At 46.7% G+C, this 27374-nt stretch overlaps 1 protein-coding gene and 2 non-coding genes across 5 annotated transcripts; 1 reads left to right on the plus strand and 2 right to left on the minus strand.

The window, feature by feature from the left end:
• On the minus strand, window positions 1-27058 carry gal3st4 (galactose-3-O-sulfotransferase 4). 3 transcript variants are annotated; one of them, XR_015935861.1, is made up of 5 exons: window positions 12015-12061; window positions 10358-10462; window positions 9224-9539; window positions 3539-7795; window positions 1-3468 (listed from the first exon to the last, which is right to left on the minus strand). XR_015935861.1 is itself a non-coding variant. In XM_088628560.1 (4 exons), exons 2-4 carry the CDS (start codon window positions 10456-10458, stop codon window positions 6866-6868), a joined length of 1347 nt encoding a protein of 448 aa, XP_088484686.1. In that variant the 5' UTR covers window positions 10459-10462; window positions 26639-27058; the 3' UTR covers window positions 1-6865. The 3 variants fall into 3 exon arrangements, 2 of the variants coding, with proteins under 2 accessions (XP_088484686.1, XP_088484685.1); XM_088628560.1 differs by lacking the exon at window positions 12015-12061 and adding an exon at window positions 26639-27058 and having other exon boundaries at window positions 1-7795; XM_088628559.1 differs by having other exon boundaries at window positions 1-7795.
• trnas-gcu (transfer RNA serine (anticodon GCU)) lies at window positions 11389-11470 on the plus strand. Its single transcript has one exon. It is a non-coding gene; the product is annotated as a tRNA-Ser (tRNA).
• On the minus strand, window positions 15163-15244 carry trnas-gcu (transfer RNA serine (anticodon GCU)). Its single transcript has one exon. It is a non-coding gene; the product is annotated as a tRNA-Ser (tRNA).
• Window positions 27059-27374: the final 316 nt, after the last annotated feature.

The raw sequence follows: 27374 nt of genomic DNA on the forward strand, positions 1-27374 counted from the left end.
TTCCTTTACTACAAAGTTCCATTTATTTCAGCTCTGTACAGTGGTAATAATAATTAAAAAAACAGGAAATACACTAGCACTCAAGTTCGCCACCCGCATAATGAAATTTTCAAGTAAAAAGACACAAAAAAACCTCACGCCTCACACTTGCTCTGAGTTTGGGTTACCGTATTTAAATATTCAAAACAGAGGGTACTCCCGTCAAGAGTGGGGAGAGGGTAATTTAAACTGTCCATTCATTTTCTCACGGGTTTATTCAGAACAGCGTCGTGGGAGAGCCGGACTCGCAAACTCAATGTCACTCGCACTAAGGCCAGTTTTCCCAGAAGCCAATTAACCTCCCAGTGTGTCTTTGGACTGTGGAAGGAAACCAGAGCACTCAGAGGAAACTCACACAAATAAAGAGAGAACATGCAAACTCCACACAGATAGCACCACAGGAACTGAACCCAGGACCCCAGCAATAATGTTAACCACGGCACCAGCCGCTGGTAGTTTTAACAGTTTCTTCTTAAGTGTGTTGTATTAATGCAATACAACATGCTATTTAATAAATCTAACTTTTCTATCTGACATATACAGTATGACACAGCAAGGGTTGGTGCCGTGGCTGAGCCAGGGGTGGTGGCTGTGGAAAATCGGTACCTGCTCAGAATGGAAACTGACCGGGGTGGCGAACTAGACAAGCACACGACTATAATCAACACACTATCTCTCTCTCTTGAACAATCGACACCCTCTTCATCCCTACAGCCATTCACACTGATAATCCTTGGAGTAAGACAATAGGGGGAAAATCCAGATTGTTCTAAAATATTAGAAAATTAGAAGATGTACCTAATGAGATGACCATTGTCACCAATGTGCCTCATGACTGACTGCTTGTCTGAGATCCCACAAGAAATATATAGCCAACATCTTACTCCCAACACAGCCATTAAATCCACAACCCCAGTCATGAACATACTCCTCATTGGTGTCGTAAAACACAGGGATTAACAAATGCAAACACACATACAGACAACAAGAGATACAAAGTCTCTAGCAGCAGTTAAAGCTCTGTGTTGGAGTGTCGCATCCTTAAGGCACACCAGTGGCGCTGATCAAACCATTTTCTTTTTGGGATAGTTTTGTAAACAAAGAGGCTCTGTCTTGCTTGACGAAGTGCTTGTTATTAAAGAGTGGGTACACTGGTACATTACCTTATATTGCTATTTGACTGGAGAGTTCCAAAAGTTTTGGCCAGTGTGTGTCTAAGGGTTATTACTGTGTCTGAAACTCCAGGGGACATCAGCTCAAGGACATGATGTCCACAACCCAGCAGTCTGTCAGTCATCAGAACACCGATAAATTATTCCAGATGTGAAGGTAACATCACAAAATCCTTCCTCCAATAGGTCCGGTGGATGAGGATGGCAGGTCATTCCTCTGTGCTCTCTGGGGAATGTAGTTCAGACAAGATCTGCCATCTTGACTCCACCTACCACCCCCTTACATATGGAAACAGGAAAGTCATAAGAGAAATCTACTAAGTATTAAGCAAGTGGTATCTGGCACACTCAGAAACAGAAGACTGAACAGTATTATGAGAGGTATGGTTACAGAATTTCCCAGACCTTACGTGCAGCAGGACACATGACAGTGGGATTCAGCTACTGGAGATCACAGACCTCTCAGGCTGCTGTAGCACAGATGTGTCAAACTGTTCAGACTCAGAAGTTCTGTGAGACTGTGCTGAACCCTTCCTGATGTCGCCCAGAACTACACAAAATACTTCACAGCCCCAAAACAGCCTCAACACACCCACTTGTCCTCCAGGGCAAATTCTGAATGTGCTTGTGTATGGAATTGAAGCAAAGTTGCGTCACTTTTTTTACATTCCCACATGAGAGGAGAAAACAAAAACATCAAAGTGGAATGTGTTCGCATGACAGAACTTATTCACCTCAGTTGACATGTGGGACTTCTTTCCACAACTTGTTCAGGAGGGACACACAACTGTCCCCAGATTAACTGATTATCTTTTAAACCACTCCTGAAAAATGTTGCTTCAGCCCAGAATTAAGACCCCCACATTTCTTTAAGAAAACTCCCAAAAACCTGAGGAGAAACACAAAGCTGTTGTAAAGCTGACCTTCCCAGCATGCTCTGCAGGGATGCCAGTTTCCTGTACTTTCCAATGGGGCTTCAAATTCCAAACATTTTGTGACAACTTGGATTTTCAAACGCAACAATCTCAAGACTGTAACACTGGAGGCAGGGCTGGGGATCAGGGAGGGGGGGGGCAGTCTTAAATACAGCCTTTCTTGTTTAATTTCGCTGAGCTTTTTTTCTACTGTGGTAAGCAACATCTTTGTCAAAAGATTCCCCAACGTCATGCTCCCTGGGCGACGTGGTTTCTAGTGAGCGAGTCTTGCCCAACGTTTGAGGAGAATCTGTTGGATTGTCTGATTTTGGAAAAGGGGAAACTGGCGATGATTTTTAACCAGAACTCAGCCATCCAGAATGAATACGGTAAAAACGATTTGGGTCGGAGGCGCCATGGTTAATTATACAGCTAGTGATCACAGTTTGACTCATTCCAGACTTCACCACTGGGGTGGGGGGGGGTCTTGCCCAATGTGCAGACTGGTAAACAACAGTAAAACAGTAACACAACAAATTTTTGGGGTGTCTTGTGGGTTTCAGTGGCTTGTGGTTTTGCCCAGCTTTTCTCCCTCCAAGAATACAGCTGACATCTGTTCCAGACATCCGTCCTGCTCTGTTACAATGCAGATCTGCACTGAGAGGTTTTCCTGCTTTATGTTACAGATATTCCCTGCTTGGCAACAAAACTAACTTGTAGGATTTGCCAAAGCCTTTTTCCATTTACAAGCAAAATGCAAATAAGTATCTTGCATTTGAATACTGAGATAAAGTAGAATACAATTAACATTTTATGATGTCTTGCTGCCATCACTAAACATAACTATATTCATTTTTAGAACTACTGCATTATATATTACTTTTAGGTGAGTTTCTCATGGAAATTTGTAATCTCTATGCAGTTTCGACATTCTCCTTGTGAACACTAGCCTGATAAATTCTATGGGTCAATTTAGGTGCCCAAAATTCTAAGGAGCTGAGGTTCTATTTAAAGCAATGTATTGGTCTTGTACAATATATGTACAGCATCCAAATGATAAAAAAGGGATTTAGTATTTCTAGATCTCATCGCAGGTCTCTGAGGAACTGTATAGGGGTTACTACTAACCCTCTGTGTCTCTGTTGCAAATGCAGTAGACTACAGTCTTCAACAGGTATCAGCTGACTTCCTAAAAGAGAGAGTTGGGCCTCTAGTCTAGAGAGTCCAAGGTTCCTTGTTTGATGTTCACTCAGGAAGAGCAAGACACCTCGCCAGAGCTTGGATAAAGAAGTGACCCAGCATCAGTGCTTCAGCACTTGGAACACGAGTGACCAAGTCAGTACCTCAGCCCCTGGAATTATAGTGATCAGAACAGTGCTTCAGCACTTGGAACAGGAGTGACGAAGTCACTACCTCAGCTCCAGGAATAAGAGTGATCAGATCAGTGCCTCCGCATTTGGAAGGGGGTGATCGAGTCAGGGATTCCAGTACCTTTAATAGGAGTGACCACATCATTGCCAATCACCAAGGGGTGATCAGATTTTGGATTACAGTAGCTGGAATAGGAGTTTGCCAGCAGTTATCCTGCAACTTACAAATGACAGCCCACTGAAGCTCAGCAAGTGTGAGCCTGGTCAGCACCTGGATGGGAGACCTCCTGGGAAACACTGAGGTTGCTGCTGGAAGAGGTGTTAGTGGGGCCAGTAGGAGGTGCTCACCCTGCAGTCTGTGTGGGTTCTAATGCCCCAGTATAGTGATGGGGAGTGTAAAAAGACATAAAACCAAGGGCCTGACTCTCTGTGGTCATTCAAAGTCCCAGGGTGTTTCTTGAAAAGAGTAGGGGTGTTATCCCACCATCCTGGCCAAATTTCCCCATGGCCTTTACCAATCATGGCCTCCTAATAATTCCCATCTATGAACTGGCTTCATCACTCTGTTCTCCTCCCCACTAAGAGCTAGTGTGTGTTGAGCATACAGGCGCACTATGGCTTCTGTTGCATTATCAAGGTGAGGCTGAACACTGGTGGTGGTGGAGGGGAGTCCCCATTATTGTAAAAATAAGCAATTTGTGTGAAGTGTCCAGAAAAGCACTATATAAGTGTAAGGAATCATTATTATTAGGAGTGACCAGATCAGCACCTCATCTCTTGGAATAAGAGTGACCAGATCAGGGATTCCAGTACTTTGAAAAGGGGACCAGGTTGGGAATACGTCTATGCTAAAACTTACTGGAAAAAGGTGAAACGATCATGGAAATCTCCCATTGCTTACACATCACTATCAGGGCCAGGAACTACGGTACTTTTCCTTAGCAGCTTGTTAAGGCATGCCAAGAAAAAAAAGGTTATTTTGGAGCAGAAAAGAAGATATTCAGGTCAACTTTGCAGGTGGATGTGAAGGAAACCTGAAAACCACACTGGCCTGGCTTGTGTAGCATTATAGAAAACATGTCACGTCCCATAGATCTCTGTGTGGGCTGGAGACTGAGTCACAGGCAGTAGTGTCAGCACTTCCCCTGATCACGGTTTCCTCTTTCTTAAAACACTGCTGCATAATGAGGACGCTGTGTTGCAGAACGGGGCTGGTATCAGCGTGCTTGGGCAGTTGTGTTTTTCTTTAAGCAAAAACAACTGGTAATCCTCAGTTATTTTTCTTTTCCTAAAACCCGGGTGACACACAGAAGCCCCACTGCCCAGCGGATCCAGGGGTTGAAAACTTTAGGGAGGCCAGACTGTGTACCCCAGAATGGGATTTACCAGGACACTGGGGTTCACAATCCTATTCTGACAAACAACCAAGCAGCCATGAGCTTTGTGTCTCCATACAGCTCCGTGTCCCCATTCCCATTGATCTGGAAATCCTGGTCCAGTGAGAAGAGCGTCACCTACAGGCCCACAAACACCACTTACAGCAGTAGCCTGGTTTTCCTTAGAGGTCAGATGAGAAGGTGGTAACACAGCTGTCGAACACTATATTCAAATGGGAAGAAAAACACAATTTAAAGCTTTTTCAAGGTGCACGTTTAGCACATTTCCCCTGCTGCTGAGACTTTTGGAGGATGCTGAGCACACTTTCACTTTGGAGAGCAAAACTCCCAATAGTTATGCTGATCTTGTGGCCTGTTTTTGTTTGCGAGAGTCCCATGTTTAAGGCCTGTCCCCGGGTGCTCAACGTTTTAGATAAAATGAGGTCTCCAGATGTGTATGTACAGTCTGCTGTGCCTGCGTGTTGATCTGTTAATGCATATAAAACACAAACGCATGTTTTGGTATCTTCTGGGGCTTTTCAAGATAGTTCCACTTTCTGTGACACTTTTTCCATTTATGGCAATTTTGTTTTCAATTTTCCAGGGTTTTGGAGAGCGGAGGGGATCCTGTGAGCACAGCAGCTCCTTGGTATTGACAGAATAATCCTTCCTTTTCACCCTCACAGGAGGGAATACTGAGCCAGTCTGGCCCCAACTATTTGTGTTTACTATGCTACAGAGAACTGGAGCATCCTGCAACTCTGACCAGCCCTCTGTTCTTGGAGCGTTTGTTCCTTGGCTTTTTGATTATTGATTGCCTAAGCTTTAAAGTCCATTTCCGTAATAAGAAGACAGTGGAGCTTAAAGTGGTCAAATCTTTAAGACCGAGCAGGTCTGAGTGCACACAGCCAGGGCTGGGACAGGAGTGTTGAAGATGGAGTTATTCCACCAGCAGGTGGTGCTGTCTGTCCCAATCCCATGGGCTTGCTGTAATGTTTGGTGTTTCCTGTTCATTTTGCGGTGTGACAGACCAATCATGTCACTTTGTGTTTGTGCATGATCACGTTATTCTGTGTGTGTGTACTTCTCCTGTTTCTGTTGTGTCAAGTGACACTCTGATCACATCACTGTGTGCAAGAGCTTGCTGTTCAAATGGTTCTGTGACATTGTGCTTTTGTGCGCCTCTGCAAACATGACAGCTGTGCAGCACAATTGCCTCAGAGTTCCCCCATAGTGGGATTTTCCCTTTGTCATAGAGACCGTTTTGGAGGTTCCTTAAAAAAAAGACGCTCTTTTCTATAAAAGGAGATAAATAGCTGCAATAAAAAAATAAATAGATAATTTAAGCCACTGTGGTCAAGGTATGATCCTCAGTAGCCTGAGCAGGGAGGAGACGTCAGGGGTGAGGGCACAAGGGTTGCTTCTGAGCATACTCATTGAGTGCTTACATCACACAAGGGGCAGGTTCTACACAGCACGCCTACTGATGATGCTGGCGGCCGCTGGTTCCTAAAGTACAGGCAAACGTGCAGATCGCCTGACTGCAAACATAATACGGGACAATCTCAAGCCACAGGAAGCTAATCCAACAACGGCACAGCACAGCAAGAGAAATTATCCTGATGAGAGTTCAGCTGGGCATCGAGGCATCATCATGCCAGCCTGAGCTGTGAACATCCTTGCCTTCTGTACCCGCGTACCAAGGTCAGCAGGGACAGGGGAGAACAGTTTCTGATGGGCACCCCACTCCCCTTTCCCTCAAGAGCTGGGGATAGGCCAAAGGTGAGTCAGTGGACCATCTGCTGGGGGCGGAAGAGTTACAGGTGGCCCCTGGGATTTCTTAAGTGTGGCCATCCCTGGTCCCCCAGTCTTGTATCTCCAGACTCTGATCCATGAAGAGAGAACGCAGGGATACTCGGCCTCCCGCATGTGTCTGTGAATTCCTCAGTCATGTAGTAACCAGGTCACCTGCTGGGGCAGTGGGCAGGCTTTAGCTATCTTAGAAGGTTCCCTCCTTTCCCTGTCTCTGCTGTCTGGTTGATCTTCTGCTCCCTGATCTGGAGATCCTGTCGATCTCCCCCTTTCTCAAATTTGGGGGACTGTTTCTTCGGGGTTGCCGCTGGACCCGGAGGCCTTGGGAACTGTTTGGAATCCAGCACGTCCTTGTACTGGATTTCGGGGCGCACCAACCGGAGGCAGAAGTCGCGCGTGAGGTTGCTCAGGCCTGGTTGCAGCTCGTAGCCCAGGATCTTGACCAGTCCGCTTTGGAAGGGCCGGATGGCCTTGTCCTGGATGCGGCTGGCTTCTACGGGCTGCCCCCCGTCCCGCAGGCAGAGCTGGGCCAGTTCCTCCCGCCGGGACCTCAGCGCCCCCACTTCGCGGTCCATGCGCTCCCTGCCGAAACGCTCCACCTGGGCCCAGAAGGTCTGGTTGAAGGCGCGGTAGAGGTGCCAGTCCAGGGCGTTCCACTCGCGGAGCTTCTGCCTCTGCTCCTCGGACAGCACCGGCTGGGCACTCGAGCCCGCCCTCTGCTGCCGGGCATTCAGGCTGAAGGAGACGACGGCGTCCAGCGGCCAGCAGAGGGCGTGCCGCAGCAGCACCATGGACTGGTCGAAGTGCTCGGCCAGCAGCACCAGCTGGAAGCTGCGGCGCACCTCCGCCTCCCCGGCCCGCGCCAGCTCAGCGGTGAAGTTGGCGTCATGCGGCAGGCCGAAGTCGAACCACAGCAGGTTTCGGGCGTAGTGGTTGTTCCGCAGCCGCGGGTCATAGTGGCGCCAGGGGTCGTCGATAAAGTCCGCCAGCCCTTTTGCCCGCCGGAAGGCTGGAGCTACTGCCTTGTAGTAGGTGTAGGAGGACTCGGCCAGGAGGGCAGGGTCCCGCAGGATGGAGAAGTAGAAGGTGTCGGGGGGCATCACCTTCTCGACCTGTGGGCATAGTGGAGGAGGAAAGGGAAAAGAACGTCAATGCTCTGCACTGCAGCACAGTGCTCATTTCTTTTAGGGACCCCCTTCATTAACAGAACCACATTAATTAAAGTACAGAGTTCCAAGCATCAAAGAAACTAAACTTGACATCTCTGCGGAAAAGAAGTGACATAGTCATTAGCGGGGACTGCAGTTCTGCACCATGTGATGTGCTTTAAAGACTTTCTTCAAAAACGAAAGGAGTTTGAACAGCGTTCCTCTGCTCCCAGAAGACAGGCATCCCATCCAGGCTGTGGTCCTGCCTGCACTTTTGGGATCAGCTCTGGGCTGCCGAGACCCTTCAATTGCAGATGGATTTGCCTGTTTTCTCAGAGTTACTCTTACATTTCTGGGGCCCAGAGCTCCAGCTGAACTCTAGAGGGTTACAGTGTCGCTTCCTGCCTTCATGATTATTTATGAAGGGACTCTAGGTATGAACTAAAAAACAAACTAATAGTTCTGACCAGCCAGTAACAACATAATGACTGTGTTATGCAGTTTAGGTTAAAAACATAACACACCCCAAGTACAGCTCAGGAAACAGTGGTGTGTTAGCATCTTTAAACGAGACCCACTTCAGTCAAATTCCCTGACTGGTGCAAAAATCCCAGATCTCCTGACTGAACCAGGTGGAAGGCTAGCTCAATCCCCCTCACCTGAAGGCCATCTGTTCATTTACAACACTCTGTGAGGCGAAACAGTAAAGATGTTGGCCGATCTCGGTATCGCTTGGAAATGTTTTTGCTGTTCTATAAAGAGTACAGACAGAACTAAAGCTATTAACTTGCTGACTTCAAGAAAACAAGCGGAAGTAAAACCTCCTGAGTTTATGGGCTTGATAGTGATTTTTGTATTACATCTTCATTTCAAACCACTATCACAAACATTAGTCTAATTGTAATCTACCTTAGTAGTATCCACCTACAGAGGCAATGTGCAGGCTTTATGGTCTAAAATATAAGGCCCTTAATGTTCAGCGTAACCGTTCTATCGTGGGCAGAAGGGATGGAGGGGGCTGTCCTGTGATAGGGAGGGGGGCTGGGGAGAAGGGGTGAGAGGCACTGTTCACAATGATTTGCCCCAAAATCTGCCCCTTCCCTCCCCAGGGCAGCTCTGATCATTGGTGAAATAATTTGAATGATTATGAAATGCAACAGGAGTCCTGACGTGTATACTGAAAATTGGGTAGTCTTACGGATTTATAATATGGAATCCTGGGGTGAGAAAAATTCCCTTTGAACGCGCTAGTGGTGTGCTTTGTGTTAGGAATTGGCCCTTACTGTGAGCCAGTACTGCTGCAGTGCAGTGTGGTCCTCCGGCCACTAGGGGTCAGGCCAGAGCTGACTGCCATGATCGTGCCCGGCAGCAGACACCACTGTCGCTACTTGCCTCCTTCTTGTTGAAGCGCATGTGGTTTCCCATGATGCTGAACTCCACTGCCCCAGGCCCCCTGTAGCCCTTTACCCTGTGGGCGCTGAAGCGCATCGGGTAGCCGAACTGGTACCCCAGGGGCAGGGCGAAGCGCAGCCCCCTCTCCTCGCCGAAGCGGTACAGCATGTTGAGCACCGTGCTGCTGGCCGTCTTGTGGGTCTTCAGGAACATGACGTGGGTGTGCGGCCTGCAGGGGGCGCTGGCGTCTGCTAGAAGCCTAAGGGGCTGCCTGGGGTCGCCAGCTGAAAACGGAGCCGGGCGCTCTAGCTGCAGACTGTGGTTGGGAGAGGAAGAAGAGATCAATCCCAGGATTCCAAGAGAAGGGCACAGACACAGACGTACGGGCAGAGCATAATGTTGTCAATCGATTACTGTGAAGCCCAACTGGCTGGGGTATCTACTGTAAATCCGCCCTGGACAAGCTTCAGTATGTCCAGAATTCGACAGCCAGAATCCTGACCAGGTCACGTAAACGTGATCATGACTCCTATCCCGAAGTCAATCAGGCACTGGCTTCCTGTCAGGTTTCCTGTCGACTTAAAATACCATCTGCTCACTGACTTACCCTTGTCTTACTCCTCACCTCGCAACCTTTGCTCTTCTGATTCTGGTCTCCTGGTTTGTCCTCCAAGCCTGTCCATGTACAGGCTTGTGTCACAAAGCCTTTTCTACCCCAAAGCTCTGGAGCTCTATCCCTAACATATCGGAGAGTCACCTTCCCTGAGCTCTTTCATATCTGGGCTCAACACTTTCTTCTTTAGAAGGGCCTTTACTGAACTGGTTCTGTGCCTGGCCCATTACTTTCCTACTATATTCCAGTATTGAAATATCAATATGAATAAAACAATAATAGCAACAATAGTGGTGGGATCATTCAATAATAATAATAATAATAATAATAATAATAATAATAATAATAATAATAATAATAAGTATTATTATTATTATTATTATTATTATTATTATTTTGAATGATTCCACTGCATCACTCCAGTATCACACAGAAATTGATTTCTGACAAATTCCCAGTTTGTGCTACTCTTCCTGAATAAATCACGGACTGTGAAGCAAGCAGTCCTAATTCATCAGCACCTCTTATTGACTCCCAGCAGCTGCCCGGCAAAACCGATGGCCACGAAGAGGACCAGCGCTTTCCACAGCAGACCCAGGCGACAGCACCCCAGCCAGCGCATCCTCCTGGGACAGAGAGAGGCAGGGTTAGCGTACCTCCGCCTGGGTCCCGGTGCAGACAGCGTCCTGGCAGGGAGCCAGGAGCACAGCCCGACACTCCAGCCTGTTCTGGATTTATGAAAATCACAGTTTAAGTACATTTTTATCGAGTGTAGTAACATTCGGTGGCGAAAATATGCCAAACTCTGAGAATCTGAAAGGGTGTGAATACTTTTTCACGGAACTGTAAGCGTGCCTAGCACAAGTTAGTGTTCGACAAAATCACACGTACATTTTTCTTTGCCTGCATTTGCTTTAGGAATTGTATTAGAAATGACACCATGGTAGACTATAGTACTGACTTTGACAGCAGCTGAAGCCCGCAAAGCAGGATTCATTATCACCACAACACTGCTAATACGGCTGTCAGGAAACTGTGGTCTAAACGTATGAGAGAGGACATTCAGAAGCAGCAGACAGCAGATTTTCCCCTATCTTTGATCTCAGCAGCTTCCGAAAGACATCGCGGGTAAAATGCGAACACAGGTCTCTATAAACAGACTGCGGTTACTAGTCCGCTGTTCTCAACACCTGTGTTGACAAGACTGCTTGTGTTCAGATTTACCCCTTAGGAGATCTGCGCCCTTCGCATTCGTGCTCAAACAGGAACGCCACAATTTGGCATTCGAAACAGCAGCCGCCGGTACAAGGGCATGTTCAAGTGGAGAGAAGCCCCGATCATCCGTTACGACAGGCACTGCTGACACATTAGCACTGCAATTCTGAACATGTTTCAGTGTTGCTGCACTTAATGTATTCTTTAAACTACATCTACAGCAAACCTGTAGTAACAGCAAAAATACTTTGATACATTTCTGGTTTTCCGAAGAATACGCTGTTGCAAACCACCTTTCAGTACTTTCTACACCTGTCCACCCACCACATCGTCAGCAGACGAGGTGGCCGAGTGGTTAAGGCGATGGACTGCTAATCCATTGTGCTCTGCACGCGTGGGTTCGAATCCCATCCTCGTCGAGCGCTTTTTAGTCTGAATATCTTGCTCTACATTAATTCTAATAAAACTATGCGTTGCCCTGCTTTGAAATACGATGCAATCATCATGCGGAACACTTACGAGCCTCATTTTCATAAAACACGCATAAGGACTGCTCCAGCTGAACCGCTCTTTCAGACAGAACCATCCCCTTACCGGTACTAAACGCTAACGATTCCACTATCTTTGTTTTTGTTATACGCTAATAATAGCCAGCTATGTCTTTTTATGATGTCAGGATTGTGCAGCATTTGAATACCAAGGGGTCATAAACACGCGTTTTTTTGTAATGGCACCTCCAACACCAAATCGGTACCCCTACCAGACAAATAACAAACCCACCCCGCTGTCTCCGGGACTGTTTGTTTTGTAAGCAGCCTTGCCAGGCGCGATCAGATTCTGACAACGTTGCGAAACGCGAACAGATAAAACCGCACCATATCACCGCACATCGCAAGAGCGGCGAACGGTGGCAGCCTTCCCCGGCGCTGTCTCGCCACTGCCGGAGCCCGCTTGCCTACCTACCTCGCTGTCCGTCTGAACGCCATGGCAGTCGGGGGATGCTGTCCTGCGAGCGGCGCATCTCGGACAAGTGGCAGACAGTGGGAGGGGAGCGCACATTAGGATCTGGGAAGGCTACAGCAAGCCGGCTGCATTCGCCGCAGAGTCCGACTTCAGTCTTTGTTTACTGTTCCGCTGTCAGCTCCCTCGGTATCCCTCTCCTATTTCCCTGCGCTGACAAGCGGAGACGTTTTCCACAGTGGCTCTCGAAGGCTTGGGTAGCGCACTGACGTCAACGAGAGCCACAGTCTGTGGAGCTCCGCGACCAGCCCCGTGGGACTGAAATAAAATGAAGAAGCTGGCCGCGTTCGAAGTGGAGTCGCTTCAAGCACCGTATGCGTCAGGGAAATATAAAGTCTTTCAGTCTAGCCGAGACATCAATAGTCACATTGAGTAACCATACCCACTTCCTCCTACTCAACACAGCGCTTTCATCGGCGCTGCAGAGCACCGGAACATCGGAAGGCAAGTGAACCTATCGCATCCGCTAGTTCAGCCTCGTTTCGCAGTTGACAAAGCTGCGAAAATAAACCACCGAAGACCGCAGACTCAGTCGACCGTGTCCAAATCAGTGTCAGATTAACATTTCGTTGTCAGATCTGTAGAAGAGCAACGCTACAATAATAAGGTTAATTCTAGAAACGACTCCTTTGGATTATTGAACGAAAAAAATCACGTTATATTTGGAAGATGTCGTAAACAGCATGACAACAACAACAAAAACTGTTTTCGCGAATTCAACATTGTCTGCAGTCGAGAGTGGGTGGCTTCTGGACGTTGTTCCAGACATTAATATCTGTAAAATTAGGATAATGAAGAAGCAGTCAAAATAGCGCTCCTTTTCAGAACCGTTCTCAAAGTTGTATGGTCCGCGGACCACTTACACCACGTCACAGATGCGGTGGACCACCTATGCCTACATCCAATTCTTACCCTGTACAAATCATCACCTATCAATGTACTAAAAATAACCAATATTGAAATTTGATGAAAAGTACTAATATTTTTACAAACAAAGCTGCATATTTTGCAAATGTTTTTATTACATTAAAAGTTAATGTGAAGAATGGAGCTGCTTTTGTTGAGCAATCAGAGAAGTGATATCTGGATCCAAGCTGGACAAGTCTCATGTCCGGAGGCAGACGGAGACTTCACATCAAGCACTTCTCCTTCCTTGCACATCACAGTTGTCAAGCTGTTGGAATTGGAGTTACAGCACTGCTGGTATGGTTCACAAATGACCTCACTCGCTTTTTCACTTCCGTCCAGCGTCTTACTCGCACCTGCGCTGTCACTGTCGTGACTATATTTGCTTTTCAGAGTCCCAGATCTGAGCCAGTGATCCATAATGACCCTTCTACTTCGACTGCTTCTTTAAATTACACCTTGAACTTTCAAACTCAAAGTAAGATATTCAAAAGTAAGAGCGAAACGATACGAACAATAATTGCAACGGGCGAGGTACACCGGTGATGCACCGGTTGACTCGGGTTGATATACTGCATGACCAAAAGCAAAATATTGCAGAAAACCGATCATTTGTATCTTAACAAATGAATTTAAGTGATTTAAGTTTAGTGATTTTAAGGTTTAAAACTGACGTTTTTTTTTCCATATTTAAGCTCCAATTGGTTGTATCACAAGGCAAAGCGGGAGAAAACAGACAACAGTGTATTACAAAGAAAAAAAACATAATGGCAACCTCGTTAGAGCAGATCAGGACACAACTCCAGAACAGTGAGATACAAATAAAGAAGAGAGAGCGACAAAAGAGCCAGGTGGGAGAAGTTTGGCGAGCTTGTCAGCGCAACAGAAGGAAAAAGCACAGGTTATCTGCATCGATTGTGAAGCACTTTACAAAAATGACAGTCACAAGACTGCACACCTGAAGAGGGCTCCGCAGCCGAAACGTTGCGTTTCCTTTCTTCTCTTTTCAGCATGGAATAAACCCGTTACCTGGTACTTTGCAGCCTACGCATGCTGACGCAGCTCCCTACTTGAAATGTCTCAAGACTGGGCTACTTTAGGTGTTTAAAACAAGGAATCTGGATATGCTGCTTCTATAAATGTTGATCAGATGAATGTTCGAATACTGTTCGGTGTAATTTCTAATGGAGCGGCTTCGGACTGGCTTCGGGTCAGTACTTGTATCATTTTAAATCGGGTCGGGCAGGTGCGGGTCAAAAGAAAGCCGACCCGGGCATCACTAACCACAGTAGACTGCTGCAGGGCGGCAAGGACATCGCCGCCAAACTGACTGTCTCGTTTTCAGTGTGTGACATCGTTTCATTCGTGGTGCATAAAAGAAAAACACTGAAGCGATAGGCGCTGTTGGGGAGAATGAAGAGGCGAGGTGGTCCGCCATAACTCAAGCTTCATTAAAACACCAAGGCAACAGAAGGGTACAGCCCCTCAAGCCAGCCAAGACGACTAGGCTGGTTCTCGCCCCATTACTGACACACACAGTCCCCTTAACTGCTCGTGAAACCCCGATACCTAGAATCAACACACAAGTCCCTCCTTCTACTATTTACAGCTTGCAATTCTTAACATTGCTCCTAGGGGGGGCCCCTTCTTAGCGGACACTACAATATCCTTTCCTCTGACTTAGCGTAGACTTCCTTTAAGAATGGTTATTCGATTTTTTTTGCTTTGTTTCATGTTAAGTTTATTTTTATTTGCTTTGGCAAAACTGATTGTACTCATCGGTCGTGCCAATAAAGCATCTTGAATTGAAATTGATTAGATCAGCCTTTGAGAACCACTGGATAGAGTACCGTATCTACAGAGCAAAAGTGTATTCGCTCTGTTCGGAACATTTACTCCTTTCATTCATTCACTGGTTTAAGATAAAGAGTAAATCCATCTCCCTGTATATCTCACTTCTAACTTAATTAGGACTTTTTTAGAACCCTGAAGGGAAACTCCTAGTATCCGGTTTGCCATTAGAACGGAATATCCAGAAGAGCCGTTAGATGCAAACATGTTAGATGCATACCTGAACAAATCAGCGTACAGCGTTTTCCAAATGCGGTTAATTGCGTAATGTCAACTAAGCAGACAGGTTTTATTAGTATTAACCGAAAGTACGAACTCTTCAGTAAAAGCGATCCGACGAGGATGGGATTCGAACCCACGCGTGCAGAGCACAATGGATTAGCAATCCATCGCCTTAACCACTCGGCCACCTCGTCCGGTTCGACAAAGGGGTGCGCTCATAGATATATATATCTATTTGCTAATATGCGCGTTTAGCGTTTCTTATTTTGTAAAACTGATTCTGTTGAGCGTTACATTTCCCCTTGCTCTTATTTAATAACTTAAAATGTAAAATAAGTTTAAAACGTGCATCCAAACATACATTTTACCGGTAGTATAGTATTGTGAATGCATAAATGGTACGAACAATATTGACTGACGAAATTTAGCATTTTACACGCCGAAATGTTTTACCTGTAGTTTTATTTTGATTATGTGCACCCATGACGCAGACATATGTCGGGGCTCGTATTTTTTATATTGGTTTTGTTCTGTCATTGCATTCTGTCTTCACTTTAAGCTGCATTGCTTTTGTTTCCCTTTTTTAGTATGGGTTAGAGTCTATGATTCATCCCTGCATTGCAATTTCAGTTCCTTGTCTTGCATTTTGTCCTTAACTATATCACAGTTTTGAAGGTTTTCATTGCAAATCGGGCAGCACAGTGGTGCAGTGATTAGTATTGTTGCCTTGCAGCACTGGGGCCCTGGAATGTTATGGGGTGCACCTGGGGTGCTATCTGTGTGGAGTTTGTATGTTCTCCCTGTGTGTTTCCTCCCACAGTGCAGGTTAATTGGCTTTTGGGAAAGCTGACCCTGGGGCAAGTGTGCCGGTGTTTGCGTCTGTCTGTGTGTCTGCCTCACAATGGCCTGACATCCCATCCAGGGCGTACCCCCCTTGGGCCCGACAGGCTCCAGCTCTCCCGTGACCCTGAACTAGAAGAAGAGATTAGAAAATGGAAGGGTGGATGATTGCGAATCTGCTTCTTATCTGCACTGGTCAACACTGGGCACTGACATTGACGGGCATCACTGTGCAGTCTGCAGTCAAGCTCGGAGTATCTCTGCTGCACGGAGGGGTGGAGGCTCATGGTCACTTCTCAGATATTGCCTCTGGACTTCTTCCCTGTCTGGCCACGGCAAGCCTGCTTCCTCTGATGTGATCCTGATCTGGATAAGACTGCCTGGTCTCCAGCTGTTGGCCTGGCGACTTGACCTGTGAGCCATTAGTCTGGCCAGTCATGACCACACTCTGCGGCTAAGGCGGGGATTGGGTGATATGGCCGCACCTGATTGGCAGACTGACGTTCCTGATCAGTGCAGGAGTGGCAGGACACATTCCGCAGGAATTAATAACTACATTTCTTTTCAAGGACCAGGGTGATAATCGGAAGCTGTCAACTTCGGGCATGATCAGGCAGGACTTTCCAACCATCTGCCCTCGGGTTCTGTACATATTAGAAAACAAAACATTTTTCAGCAACTTGTATGGTGCTCATCAGCCTTTCAGAGGAGGTCTAGTCAGCAACAGGATATGTACAAAAACAGGCAACTCAATTTTGAGCATTAGCCTGCAAGAGCCCTGCTTTCAAGAACCTAAGGTGATAAATAAGAAGATCCATCTGGCCCATTCAGCCAATTTGGTTTTGATGGGTTAATTGATCTGAGCATCTCAATCAGCAGCTTTGGCTTCAAAGTGCCTGGGTAGCTTGTTCCACACTCCCACGACTATTTGTGTAAAGAAGTGCCTCCTGTCCTAATTAGACAATCTCAACCAGCTGTTCTCGAAAGAAGCCAGGGTATCAGCATCAGCAACATGGCTGGAAAGCTTGTTCCAGGCTCCCACCACTCATTGTGAACACCATATTCCAAATTTAGTTTAAAAAAATATATGAATGCAGTTTGGATTTCTCTCTTCTGGCTTGAAGATGAAGATGACAAGCTTTTTTTGTATGCAATGCCAGATCTCATATTTGTTCAGAAAAACAAAAATGATAGAATGAGTTGCTTGGAGTAGCTGGATGACTGGAATAGACAACATGACTGTATCCCTGAAAGAGATCCTTCCCAAGAACAGGGATCTAATTGGGTAAAAACCCTGTTGCACATTGTACCATTATTGGAAAATGCAGAGCAAGCAAACAGACACGCCGGCAGACAAAGAAAAAGGCCAGCTGTGCACATGTGATACTGCACACCCACAGAAATCAGAGCAGAGGAAAAAGGATCCTAATTGAGGCTTCCTTTACACAAGGCACCAGGCCGCCAGCAGTAAGCATCTCCTAATCACACAGCATCATTGCAAAGTCTTACAGCTCAGATTCTGATGAGCACTGCAGGAGCAAGGAAAGATAGGCACAGGGGTGAAATTACAAAATCCCCAAACATAAAGCCTTATTATGTAAGCACTTGCCAATGTGTTTCTTCTAATTCTAGACTTCTAACCATCTCCCGGAGCTCAGACATCTTGATTGCTTGCAACACAGACGCTTAAGTCAGTGTCTGCCTCAGGTGAGCGTTCGGTTTTCGTCACAGGGAGAGATCTGAGGATCATCCCTGACGTCAGCCACCCGGATCTGTGCGACAGGCCATCAGCTACCGTACATCTCTCACGTCGACAGCGAAATCAAAAGTCGGCCCGTCTCCAAAACCCCTTCAGATGAGCTCTGCCGTCCCTGTCAGATCTGCCGAATCCTGGAGAGAAATTCCGTCATCTGCCAAAACCGAACAATAGTGTAAAGAATCTCAAAGACTCAGAGACTCATCTGTCACTTCACATTAAAGCTCTCCCTCATATCTCCGCAGTTTCGCAAAGAAACTCCGAGATACTCCTCGGTCACCGCGAGTTTCCACTCTCATCACCATCCGATTTGTGAAACACAGCAGAAAAATGATCTCGGCTGTCTTCACCGATTAACGTCAAAGGAAAACTCTAGACTCTTGCTAGCTCTAGCTAGCCCTCCGCTGACTAGATCTGGGAGAGATCGGGTCTAGTGCACCAACACCCAACCTCACCTTGTCTCTGTGGGAAAGAAAAGCCGCACATCCAGGGGAAAGCAGGAATAAAACTAAGAGGCTTGAGCTCCTGGGGTGCCAGTTCTCTTGAGGAATAGAAGCCTGAATTCATTGAAGGCTGCAAAATCCTGTTGACATGAACATAAAAGACCCTGTGCGTCTCACAGCTGTGTTTGCCATGTGGCGCATTGCGAGACGCGTGGCTGTCACCATGCTTTGAGAGCTACAGTAAATGGTCACTTCAGTAATGTCCTTGACAATCGTGCAAGACGGCTGGTGAATAATTGCTAATCAGATCTTGCTTCCCTCACATGCTATATTTAGCTTTAATGCTGCTTAATCTTGTAACTGTCAGCCATGAAAGCCATCAATGACATGAAACGCATCCAGTTGCTGACCTGCTGATGACTGGAATCCGTAAGAAATAGTGGCGCTCAGTGATGCCAACTCTACCCAAGTGCCCAAAGCACATGGCACCCTAAATACTGGAAACAGGAACAAAGGGTGGGGGCAGCACTTCAGTGGAGGATGAAGTGGATCTCTTCCTGTATGTCAAGTGTGCTGGAATCCCTCCAGCATTTCCACCCGGGGGATGAAAATAACTATACAACTACAGACAATAATTTTCTTGAAATGGAATAGAATTAATTAGTGACAAAGGCTAGGAAACGAGACATTTGGTCCATCGGGCTCGTCACTGAGCGACTGAAGGTTTCGGATCCAGATGTGTCTCTGGAGAAGCCAGAGTACCAGCTTTAATAACATGGCGGGGCAATTTTGTTCCAGGCTCCCACCACTCTTTGTGGAAAGATGTTTCTTCTGTTCTCAGATTTAAAAACACTTCCCGTAGTTTCCACTCTGGTTCACTCTCAAGACGTCTGTTGGATTTGTCTTGTTTCCTGGATTGTCTTGAATCATGTTCAGGATCATTTATTCACCCCACTTTGTCCAATTCAGGATCGCGGGGGAGCTGGAGCTTATCCTGGCAAGCAATGGGCACAAGGCAGGACACACCCTGGATGGGACATAAGGGTCAATCTTCCCAGACGCTAATGCCTTAGGACCAGTATGCCTTTAGACTGTGTGAAGAAACTGGAGCACCCAGAGGAAAGCCACATACACATGAGGAAAACATGTAAACTCCACACAGATAGCTCCCTAGGTCCATTACTCAACTCAGGGCCCCAGCACTGCGAAGCAGTCAAACTAACCATCAAACCACTGTGCCACCCCAAAACTGTACACAATCACCTAAATGAGATCTAAGTGTATTGCTCAACAATTTTAACATAGCGTCACCTGACTTTAATCCTACGCATGCATTGAACCTACACCTTTTATACATTTAGTCAATCAGTGAAGGTCAAGGATAGATCTGCCCTATACCACTCCAGTTCACTCTGCTTTCACCTGGGTTTACCACAATAAACCCACAAACCACTGGCAGTTATGGCCATTAGCAGACAGGACGCCTCTTCTGCTGGCACTGCACTTTAATAGAGTTGCAGATGCGTGACCCCCTTTTAAGGATGAGTGTGTCACAGTGCACTTTGAAGAGGTTACATCTGACAAATAAAGTCCGACAACTAACAAATGAACTAACAGGATTTAACAGCAAGTCAGCTTGTTTTATACACGAGGACGGATGCTTCTGTCAGCCTGTCAGCTCAGTGCTGCCTCTGACAGGCTGTGGATGAACTGGTGGGCTGTCCCTAGACTCAGGGGTACGTTCTCTAATTGCCTTCTCTAACAGCAGATTTGCAGTCATGCTCCTTCTGAGGAATGAGCACAAGGAAGCCTAAATCTCTTGCTAGCTGCCTCCATTACATACTGTACAGAGAACTGGAGCTTGGCTCCTCTTGCAATCATGTGGCTTTGAGCCCAATAGCTCCATCCATGATCAGGTTAGTCCACTGGTAACCAGTGTCATTAAAAAATGGTTTTAGTTACATTCACATAAAAATTCCATAAAGCCTGGCCCACTTGAATTTGAAAGATCAGACACTTCCTTTCTGCTCTCTGTCCACATCCAGTTCAGCTTAAGACTACTTGAGACTGAGTCTAAAGGAAAAATACCTTTTGAGTGTGCTATCTTGTTGATTCAGGAATTGCAGCTGGAGTGTTCTTTAGACCAATTGCGTATTCTTGACTTTAATTTTCTAATGAACTCTGTGAAGCTACCCCACATGTACTACTGTATATAAAATGAACCTGCACAGTATTGTAAAGTTACCATCCCTTGCACAGTGGGTTGATTTAGTCTACCCAGATTCAAGTGCAATAGAACTAGCCTGCTTCATTTGTACAAATATTCATTTGTATATTTGAATTAATGAATTCTCTTTTTCATCATACATGTATGTCTGAGATTTGTTAACAGATTCACGTTGTGCTAAATATTGTGTATGATGTTGTCGTTTTAACTGCCTGCAAAGCAAATTTCCCATCTGGGACAATAAATGAAGGTAAACACGGTCTTGCTTTTATAGAAACAGGTGTTGCCAAAGGAAGAAGGAGTTGTGATTCTCAGACACAGCAACACTCCACAGCAGGAAGTCTTGGTGAATAAGCCCTCTGGGATGTTTAAAGGGATGGAGAATCAGCCCTGTAGGTGCGGGTGCAGATTTTCTCTTTCACTGCAGGTGCCCACTGCACGTTCACGTTCAGATGACAACACTACTAACCAGTGCGAAGAGCACCAACATTTGTGCTGGCATGCCGATGGGAACACATGTGATCATACACGCCACGTCACGCCTGCAAAATCTTGTGCTCCAAGATGTTCTTTCACTTCAGCAGGCAAGAACACAATAACAGGGCAAACCACAGGAAAGGGAACACATGACATGGCAATTTATCTGACGGGACAGAGGTCAGAGAATGGCATGTGATATACTGTAGCGAAGCAGGCAGATGCACTGCAACCATGACAATGCTGCATTTAGATCCACAGGATCTTACAATTTAGATGCAGGTCAACTCTTTCCATCCACCAGAAAGTTATATATAGATCTGTTTATACTTGTGGCTGAATCACCACTCCTACAGCTGGGCCAGAGAACTTGGCCTCTTCCCATATTAATGAGAGAGGATAAATCCCATTCCCATTTACTGCAAACTCGTTCTGCATCGCGATCCTCCTCTGGGAGAATTACAACTGTTCCCTGTTCCATCTTCTCCCAGTTGGCCATGGTAAACGAAGCCGCAGGTGGTAGTTTTGGATGATTGACAACAGTGTCTGGCTGGGGCTCCAGTGGGTTTAGTAAGGTGGCAGTGGATTCTGACACACTGAGGTCCATACTGCTGTTCTGTCCTGAACGATCTCTGGGAGCTTTAACTCTGGACAGTTTACAAAGGCTCTCTCTGCAGGCCAAAGCAGAAGGGATTTGACATTTTCTGCTGGTGTCTCTCCATTTTGATAAGTTTCATTTCGGGGGAGACAGATGCATTTGCACATTTCAAACCCATGGATCAGAGCAGGGATGCCACATCCTGGTCCTGGGCACCCAATTCATTACTGAACCCCTAATACACCTACAAAACAGGGCTCAAAACTTCTTTCGCGCTCCTCAATTGTTTTGAGTGTCCAACCTTTGAGTAGAATGTTGCAAAGGATCCAACCAAGCAACTTCCTGGTGCAGTCTAGGATCCCCAGCAATTTCTAGAGTTGAAGAATCAACTTTAAATGAAGTCATTTAGAGACCAATTAGGATTAAAATAAAAGCACACTTCAGCCCCCAAGAACGAAAGTTCTCTTAATTGAACAGACGCTCTAGGGCTAGTAACCCCTGTTCCAACTAGACTGGGGCTGGTGACCCCTGTAATAACTGGACTGTACTGGTGACCCCTGTTCCAACTGGACTGGAGCCGGTGACCCCTGTACTGACTGGACTGTACTGGTGAGCTTTGTAATAACTGGACTGTACTGGTGACCCCTGTTCCAACTGGACTGGAGCCGGTGACCCCTGTAATAACTGGGCCGTACTGGTGACCCCTGTACTGATTGGACTGGGGCTGGTGACCCCTGTAATAACTATACTGGGACTGGTGACCCCTGTACCAACTGTATCGGGCCTGGTGATCCCCGAACAAAATGAAATAGGGCATTCCAGGACCAGGCCAATTCAAATCCCACGGCCAGCAGAGGAATCTTACTCCACTGGGCCCTTGACCAAGGCCATTAACCCCAGCTGTTCTAGGGGTGCTGTGGAAATGGCTGACCCTGCGCTCTGACCTCAGAGCACCCCACTCCGTGTGTGTGTGTGTGTGTGTGTGTGTGTGTGTGTGTGTGTGTGTGTGTGTGTGTGTGTGTGTGTGTGTGTGTGTGTCTCACGGAGAGCAAGCTGGAGTATGTGAAAAGACAAATTCCTAATGCAAGAATTGTATTTGGCCAATAAAGTGATCTGATCTTAAGATCTATGTGTCAGTGAAATTTAACACATCTTTTTTGAGAGACCTTGAAGAATGTTCACTATCATTTTCAGAGCCAAATCACAATATTGACTATTCAATTTTGAAGCCTGGGGAAAACTGGGTTTTAATTCCTCATACACCTGGTTCCTCAATAGTAAGAGTGTTCCTCTTTAACAGGGACAAACAGAAAGACTATCCTTGTGTGGACATCACCTGACTGGAGTTCCCCTTCCTGGCGTGTCTGGACAGGTGCTAGTGTCAATCAGTCATGAGTCTGCACTAACGTCAGTGGACTGAAAAACTGAGCAATGGAGAGAGAAAGAGGAGAAGCTGAGTGAGAAAGAAGAAGAGAAAAGGATAAAAGAGTTAATACAGACACATTACAGTAAATTAGTTAATACTGGATACTGCAGTCCATTAACACTGCACTGAAAGAGAGGGGTTCATACAGACACACTGGACACTAAAGTACATTAACACTGCACTGAGAGAGAGGGGTTAATACAGACACACTGGACTCTACAGTCCATTAACACTGCACTGAGAGAGAGGGGTTAATACAGACACACTGACTCGACACTACAGTACATTAACACTGCACTGAGAGAGAGGGGTTAATACAGACACACTGGACACTACAGTACATTAACACTGCACCGAGAGAGAGGGGTTAATACAGAAACACTGGACTCTACAGTACATTAACACTGCACTGAGAGAGAGAGGTTAATACAGACACACTGGACACTATAGTACATTAACACTGCACTGAAAGAGAGGGGTTAATACAGACACACTGGACACTATAGTACATTAACACTGCACTGAGAGAGAGGGGTTAATACAGACACACTGGACACTACAGCACATTAACACTGCACTGAGAGATACAAAAGCGGAAGACACTATGACTTGCAAGTGAGGAAGGGGGTTAATCCACAGAAAAGAGCTCATTGAGCAGAGATCCTACAAGGCAGAAAGTCCATTGTGAAAAAAGTGAAGGAGTTCCTATTGATCATGCCCTGTACTTCTTGAATCCAGAGCCAGACTCATGCATGAGAGTAGTTCAATGGGAAAACGTGTGAGCAAACGTGCGAGTGATGGAGAGACTGAAAAAAAGACATGGAGACACTTGTCAGCCATAAGAATGACAAGCAGTGAATATGACCCCGTTTGAATCACACAAAGCCCACTTTAAGAGCATAAATATTTCATGGGCAATGAGACCACTTTGTAGAGCCGGTCGTGTATAATTCAACAACCCTGGATAGGTTACTGACTGCGGGGGAGATGGAGAGACTTACGGAGGGAATAGTACTGATACACTAAACAGAAGAGTGCATTGACACTGCTCTGAGGAGAGTGGGGTAAATAGTGGAATGAAGGGGAAAAGCTAATGAAGATAATGGTTTTATCAGGGGTTTCCAACCCTGGTCCTGCAGAGCCACAGTCAGGTAGGTTTTGTGGGTTACCATTCATCACCAATAGCTAAATTGGATCGGATTGGGGCTGGAGACCCTGTACTGACTGGACTGTTGCTGGTGACCCCTGTACTGACTGGAATAGGACTGGAGGTCCTGTACTGACTGGACCGGGGCTGGAGACCCCTGTACTGACTGGACCGGGGCTGGAGACCCCTGTACTGACTGCACTAGGACTGCAGACCCCTGTACTGACTGGACCAGGACTGGAGACCCCTGTACTGACTGGACTGCGGTGAAAAGGAATGTAGAAATGTGATTTTGAAGACAGCCTCTCCATCTTCCTTACTAGTCAAACTATAAAAAACAGTGATTATCATTATCAGAGGCACTTTCATTTTAAAAGACAGACATATGAATTAAACTTGAATTAAGGTAGACGCCAACAGCAATGTGATTGTCTGTTTCCACAAACTGCTTGGAAAGCTCACATGGGCAGCCTGTCTTTGTGTCTGCGCTTCTTAATGCCACAGGTCTGCTCATGAAATCAACACCGCTCTTTCACTTAATTACCCTCCAATCCCCTACAATTAAAAGAAAACTGTGAGGCTGGCATGATTTAGCTAAGGCCAATAAATCTTCCTTACTAATTAACATTCCTATCCCAACACACACACCAGCCCCGACTGCAGTAAACAGTAATGCGCAAAGTAACTCAACCCCTCAAGATCTGCCATTTACTGAACTTTTCTTACACAGCTAATATTCAAACCCTGCAGAAATGACTGGATGTCTCTGGACTGCAGAAGGAAGCTGTAGCACCTGGAGGAAACCCATGTGAACACAGGGCATGCAACTCGGGAGCTGAACCCAGGGCCCCAGCACTGCACTGCTCCACTGCACCACCTCACCACCCTATTTTCCACTCCACTTCTTCACAATTAAAGGCATCACTCGATCTTTACAAAACTAAAAACACTGCCTGACATTTCTGAGCTGCTGGGTCGCTGGAGGAACTCTGCCCAATAAGCTCCATGGAGCCACCGGACGGACTGATGTACAAGCACGACTCTGATCCCCGAATCCATCGACTGTGTGAGGGCAGAGCCCCACTCTGAGGGAACCTCCAGGCCTTTCCCTGTTACACAGCACAGCTGCCTCACTCATAATGTTGGTCTTCTTTCTGTTATATGTAACCTGCATGTTGGCTGTTATCCACCCATCCATTTTCTCCCCACTTCATCCATTTCAGGATCACGGGAGGGCCGGAGCCTATCCCCACAAGCACCCGGTGCAAGACGGGATACAAACCTGGATGGGACACCAGCCCATCTCAGATCCGGCTTAATCCCAGACCAAATATTTATATACATGTCAGACAGTAATGTACCACCACAGCTGCAGAGATACAATAAAGGCAGTCACAGCGCCAAGATGCAGAAGTAATTGTCTGTTTCTGCTCCTTGACAAGGAATGTATGGTCTGGGAAGTCACTCAAGGAAATTTGAGGACCAAACATTTTCCGTTTGGAAGCAACACAGAGAGACCAAAGCTCTGACGGGGACGCTGAGTTTAACAACCCTGCTAGCCCTTAATACAGCAACTGTCGATCTGCTGTAGATCCCATTTTGCAGGTTGGGAAAATTACGTTCGAAGTTTTCTTCCCTTGCCCTTCCCACACATACACAAACTAAATATTCAGCAAGGGGTTTGTTTCTTGTCCTCTACAGCACACAGCAGCAATAGGAGCAAAAGGCTGAAGCAGAGATCTTTCCCCGTGCTGTGCGTGTCAGCGCGGAGTCTTTACGGCGCAAAGCGGTCACGTTATCACATATGATCATAATTTTCCGGTGATCGTATAATGATTTTCTGTGATTTCGGCTCCACATCAAAACGAAAACAACAGCCCCGGAGCTGGGGCTGGTAGACGTGAATACGGCTGCGAAACGGCATGGACGCACAAAGACATCGCGGACTCTGCAATGCTGAGGCTGTAGTAGTTAAGGAACAGATTATCCGGTAAAGGAAATCCGACTGCGGGGTGGTCAGGGGAGGGAAATAATGTTTCAGAATTTGACTGTTATGCAATGTTACCCGAAGTGGCGCGCAGGTAAACAACTTTTGATGTGGTCACAGTTAACCAGCTGAACTCTTATGGTTTACAAAGTATGGGATGGATTGACAAGTGTAACACAGCAGTTGACAAAGTCACCCCGATTTACAGGTAATTGAAGTTACAGAATAGTTCTACAGTATCGCCAGCTCCCGCTAAATTCACTTCTCCGTAGCTCATTGCGTTTCCATGGATGTGTTTGTCGGACACGATCCCGGTTACATCCATTATGTTCTATGTCTTGGGTGCCAGCCGGATCGCAGCATTGGGATTCCGGACTCAGTAGCCTGCATCACTGGGGCTCGTTAAATACCCCGTTTGAGAAGAGGATGTCAGCGGGGGAGGCGGAAAGTGTTTATTAAGCACTCCTTCTCGGGAGTAGGTGGGTTCTTTCCACTCAACTGAACACGAGTGGGAGAGCGAGCAGGACGCGCTGTTTATTTAAGACTTCGTGTGCTGTGGCTGTTTGGCTAAGTATGTCAATCAATACAACAGAACTCAAAGCACCGAACGGCGCACGTCTTTCCTGCGATTAGCATTGTTAGCATGTGCTCCGTGTTCTTCCCCGCCCTTGATTCGCTCGGACTCACCTTAGACTTGGACTTTCAATCCGCGATGGTGTGGATTACCCCCGGTTTGCGTCTTTAATTCTCTCTCGCAGTCCGGCCGGTGCCTCTCTGCCCGCGGCGACTCCCCTGATAAACAACCCCCAACCCGCCGCGAACTCACAGCCGCTCCGCCTCGCCGCCGCTGAGAGAAACGCGGAGTTCGTGTCTCCCAGCTGGTAACCCTTGGCGGAGAAGAAACATAAGAACGGCGGAAAAAAAAGAAGTTTCCCTCCGTCTCCTACCCCCCTCCTCCTCTTCTCTGGGCTGTAGGGGGTCTCTGTCTGCTCCCTCTCCCTCTTTCGAGGCTATTAATACAGTGGGCTCTGCTTCCTCCCCTCTAGAACAATCATCTCTCCACCCTCCTCTCTGTCGGCCCTCTCAATCCCATTCCTCCTCTCTCCTCTCCTCTCTCTCCCTCCCTCTTTCTCCACTCTGTGGCTGAGCTGGCCGGCGTGCCTGCGCGCCGGAGAGGGTCTGTGAGCGCGCATGTCCCCCCCCTGCGTTGCGGACTGTGTCCGCAGCTCTATTAATATTCCAATTTGTGGAAAATAGGCCCGTATTAATATCACCAAGTAAATTAAGCACAGGCCTCGAAGGAAGGAATTTTAGGCACGCAATATAAGAAGGAATATATTTAGCTTAATCGAAAACTGGGATTCAGATCGCTGTTACCCCGAAGTATATAACTGAAGACGTTATGATGGATCCATTAAAATAT

Source organism: Lepisosteus platostomus, chromosome 4 (assembly GCF_059453375.1).
Source record: "Lepisosteus platostomus isolate fLepPlt1 chromosome 4, fLepPlt1.hap1, whole genome shotgun sequence".
Taxonomy (NCBI): Eukaryota; Metazoa; Chordata; class Actinopteri; order Semionotiformes; family Lepisosteidae; genus Lepisosteus; species Lepisosteus platostomus.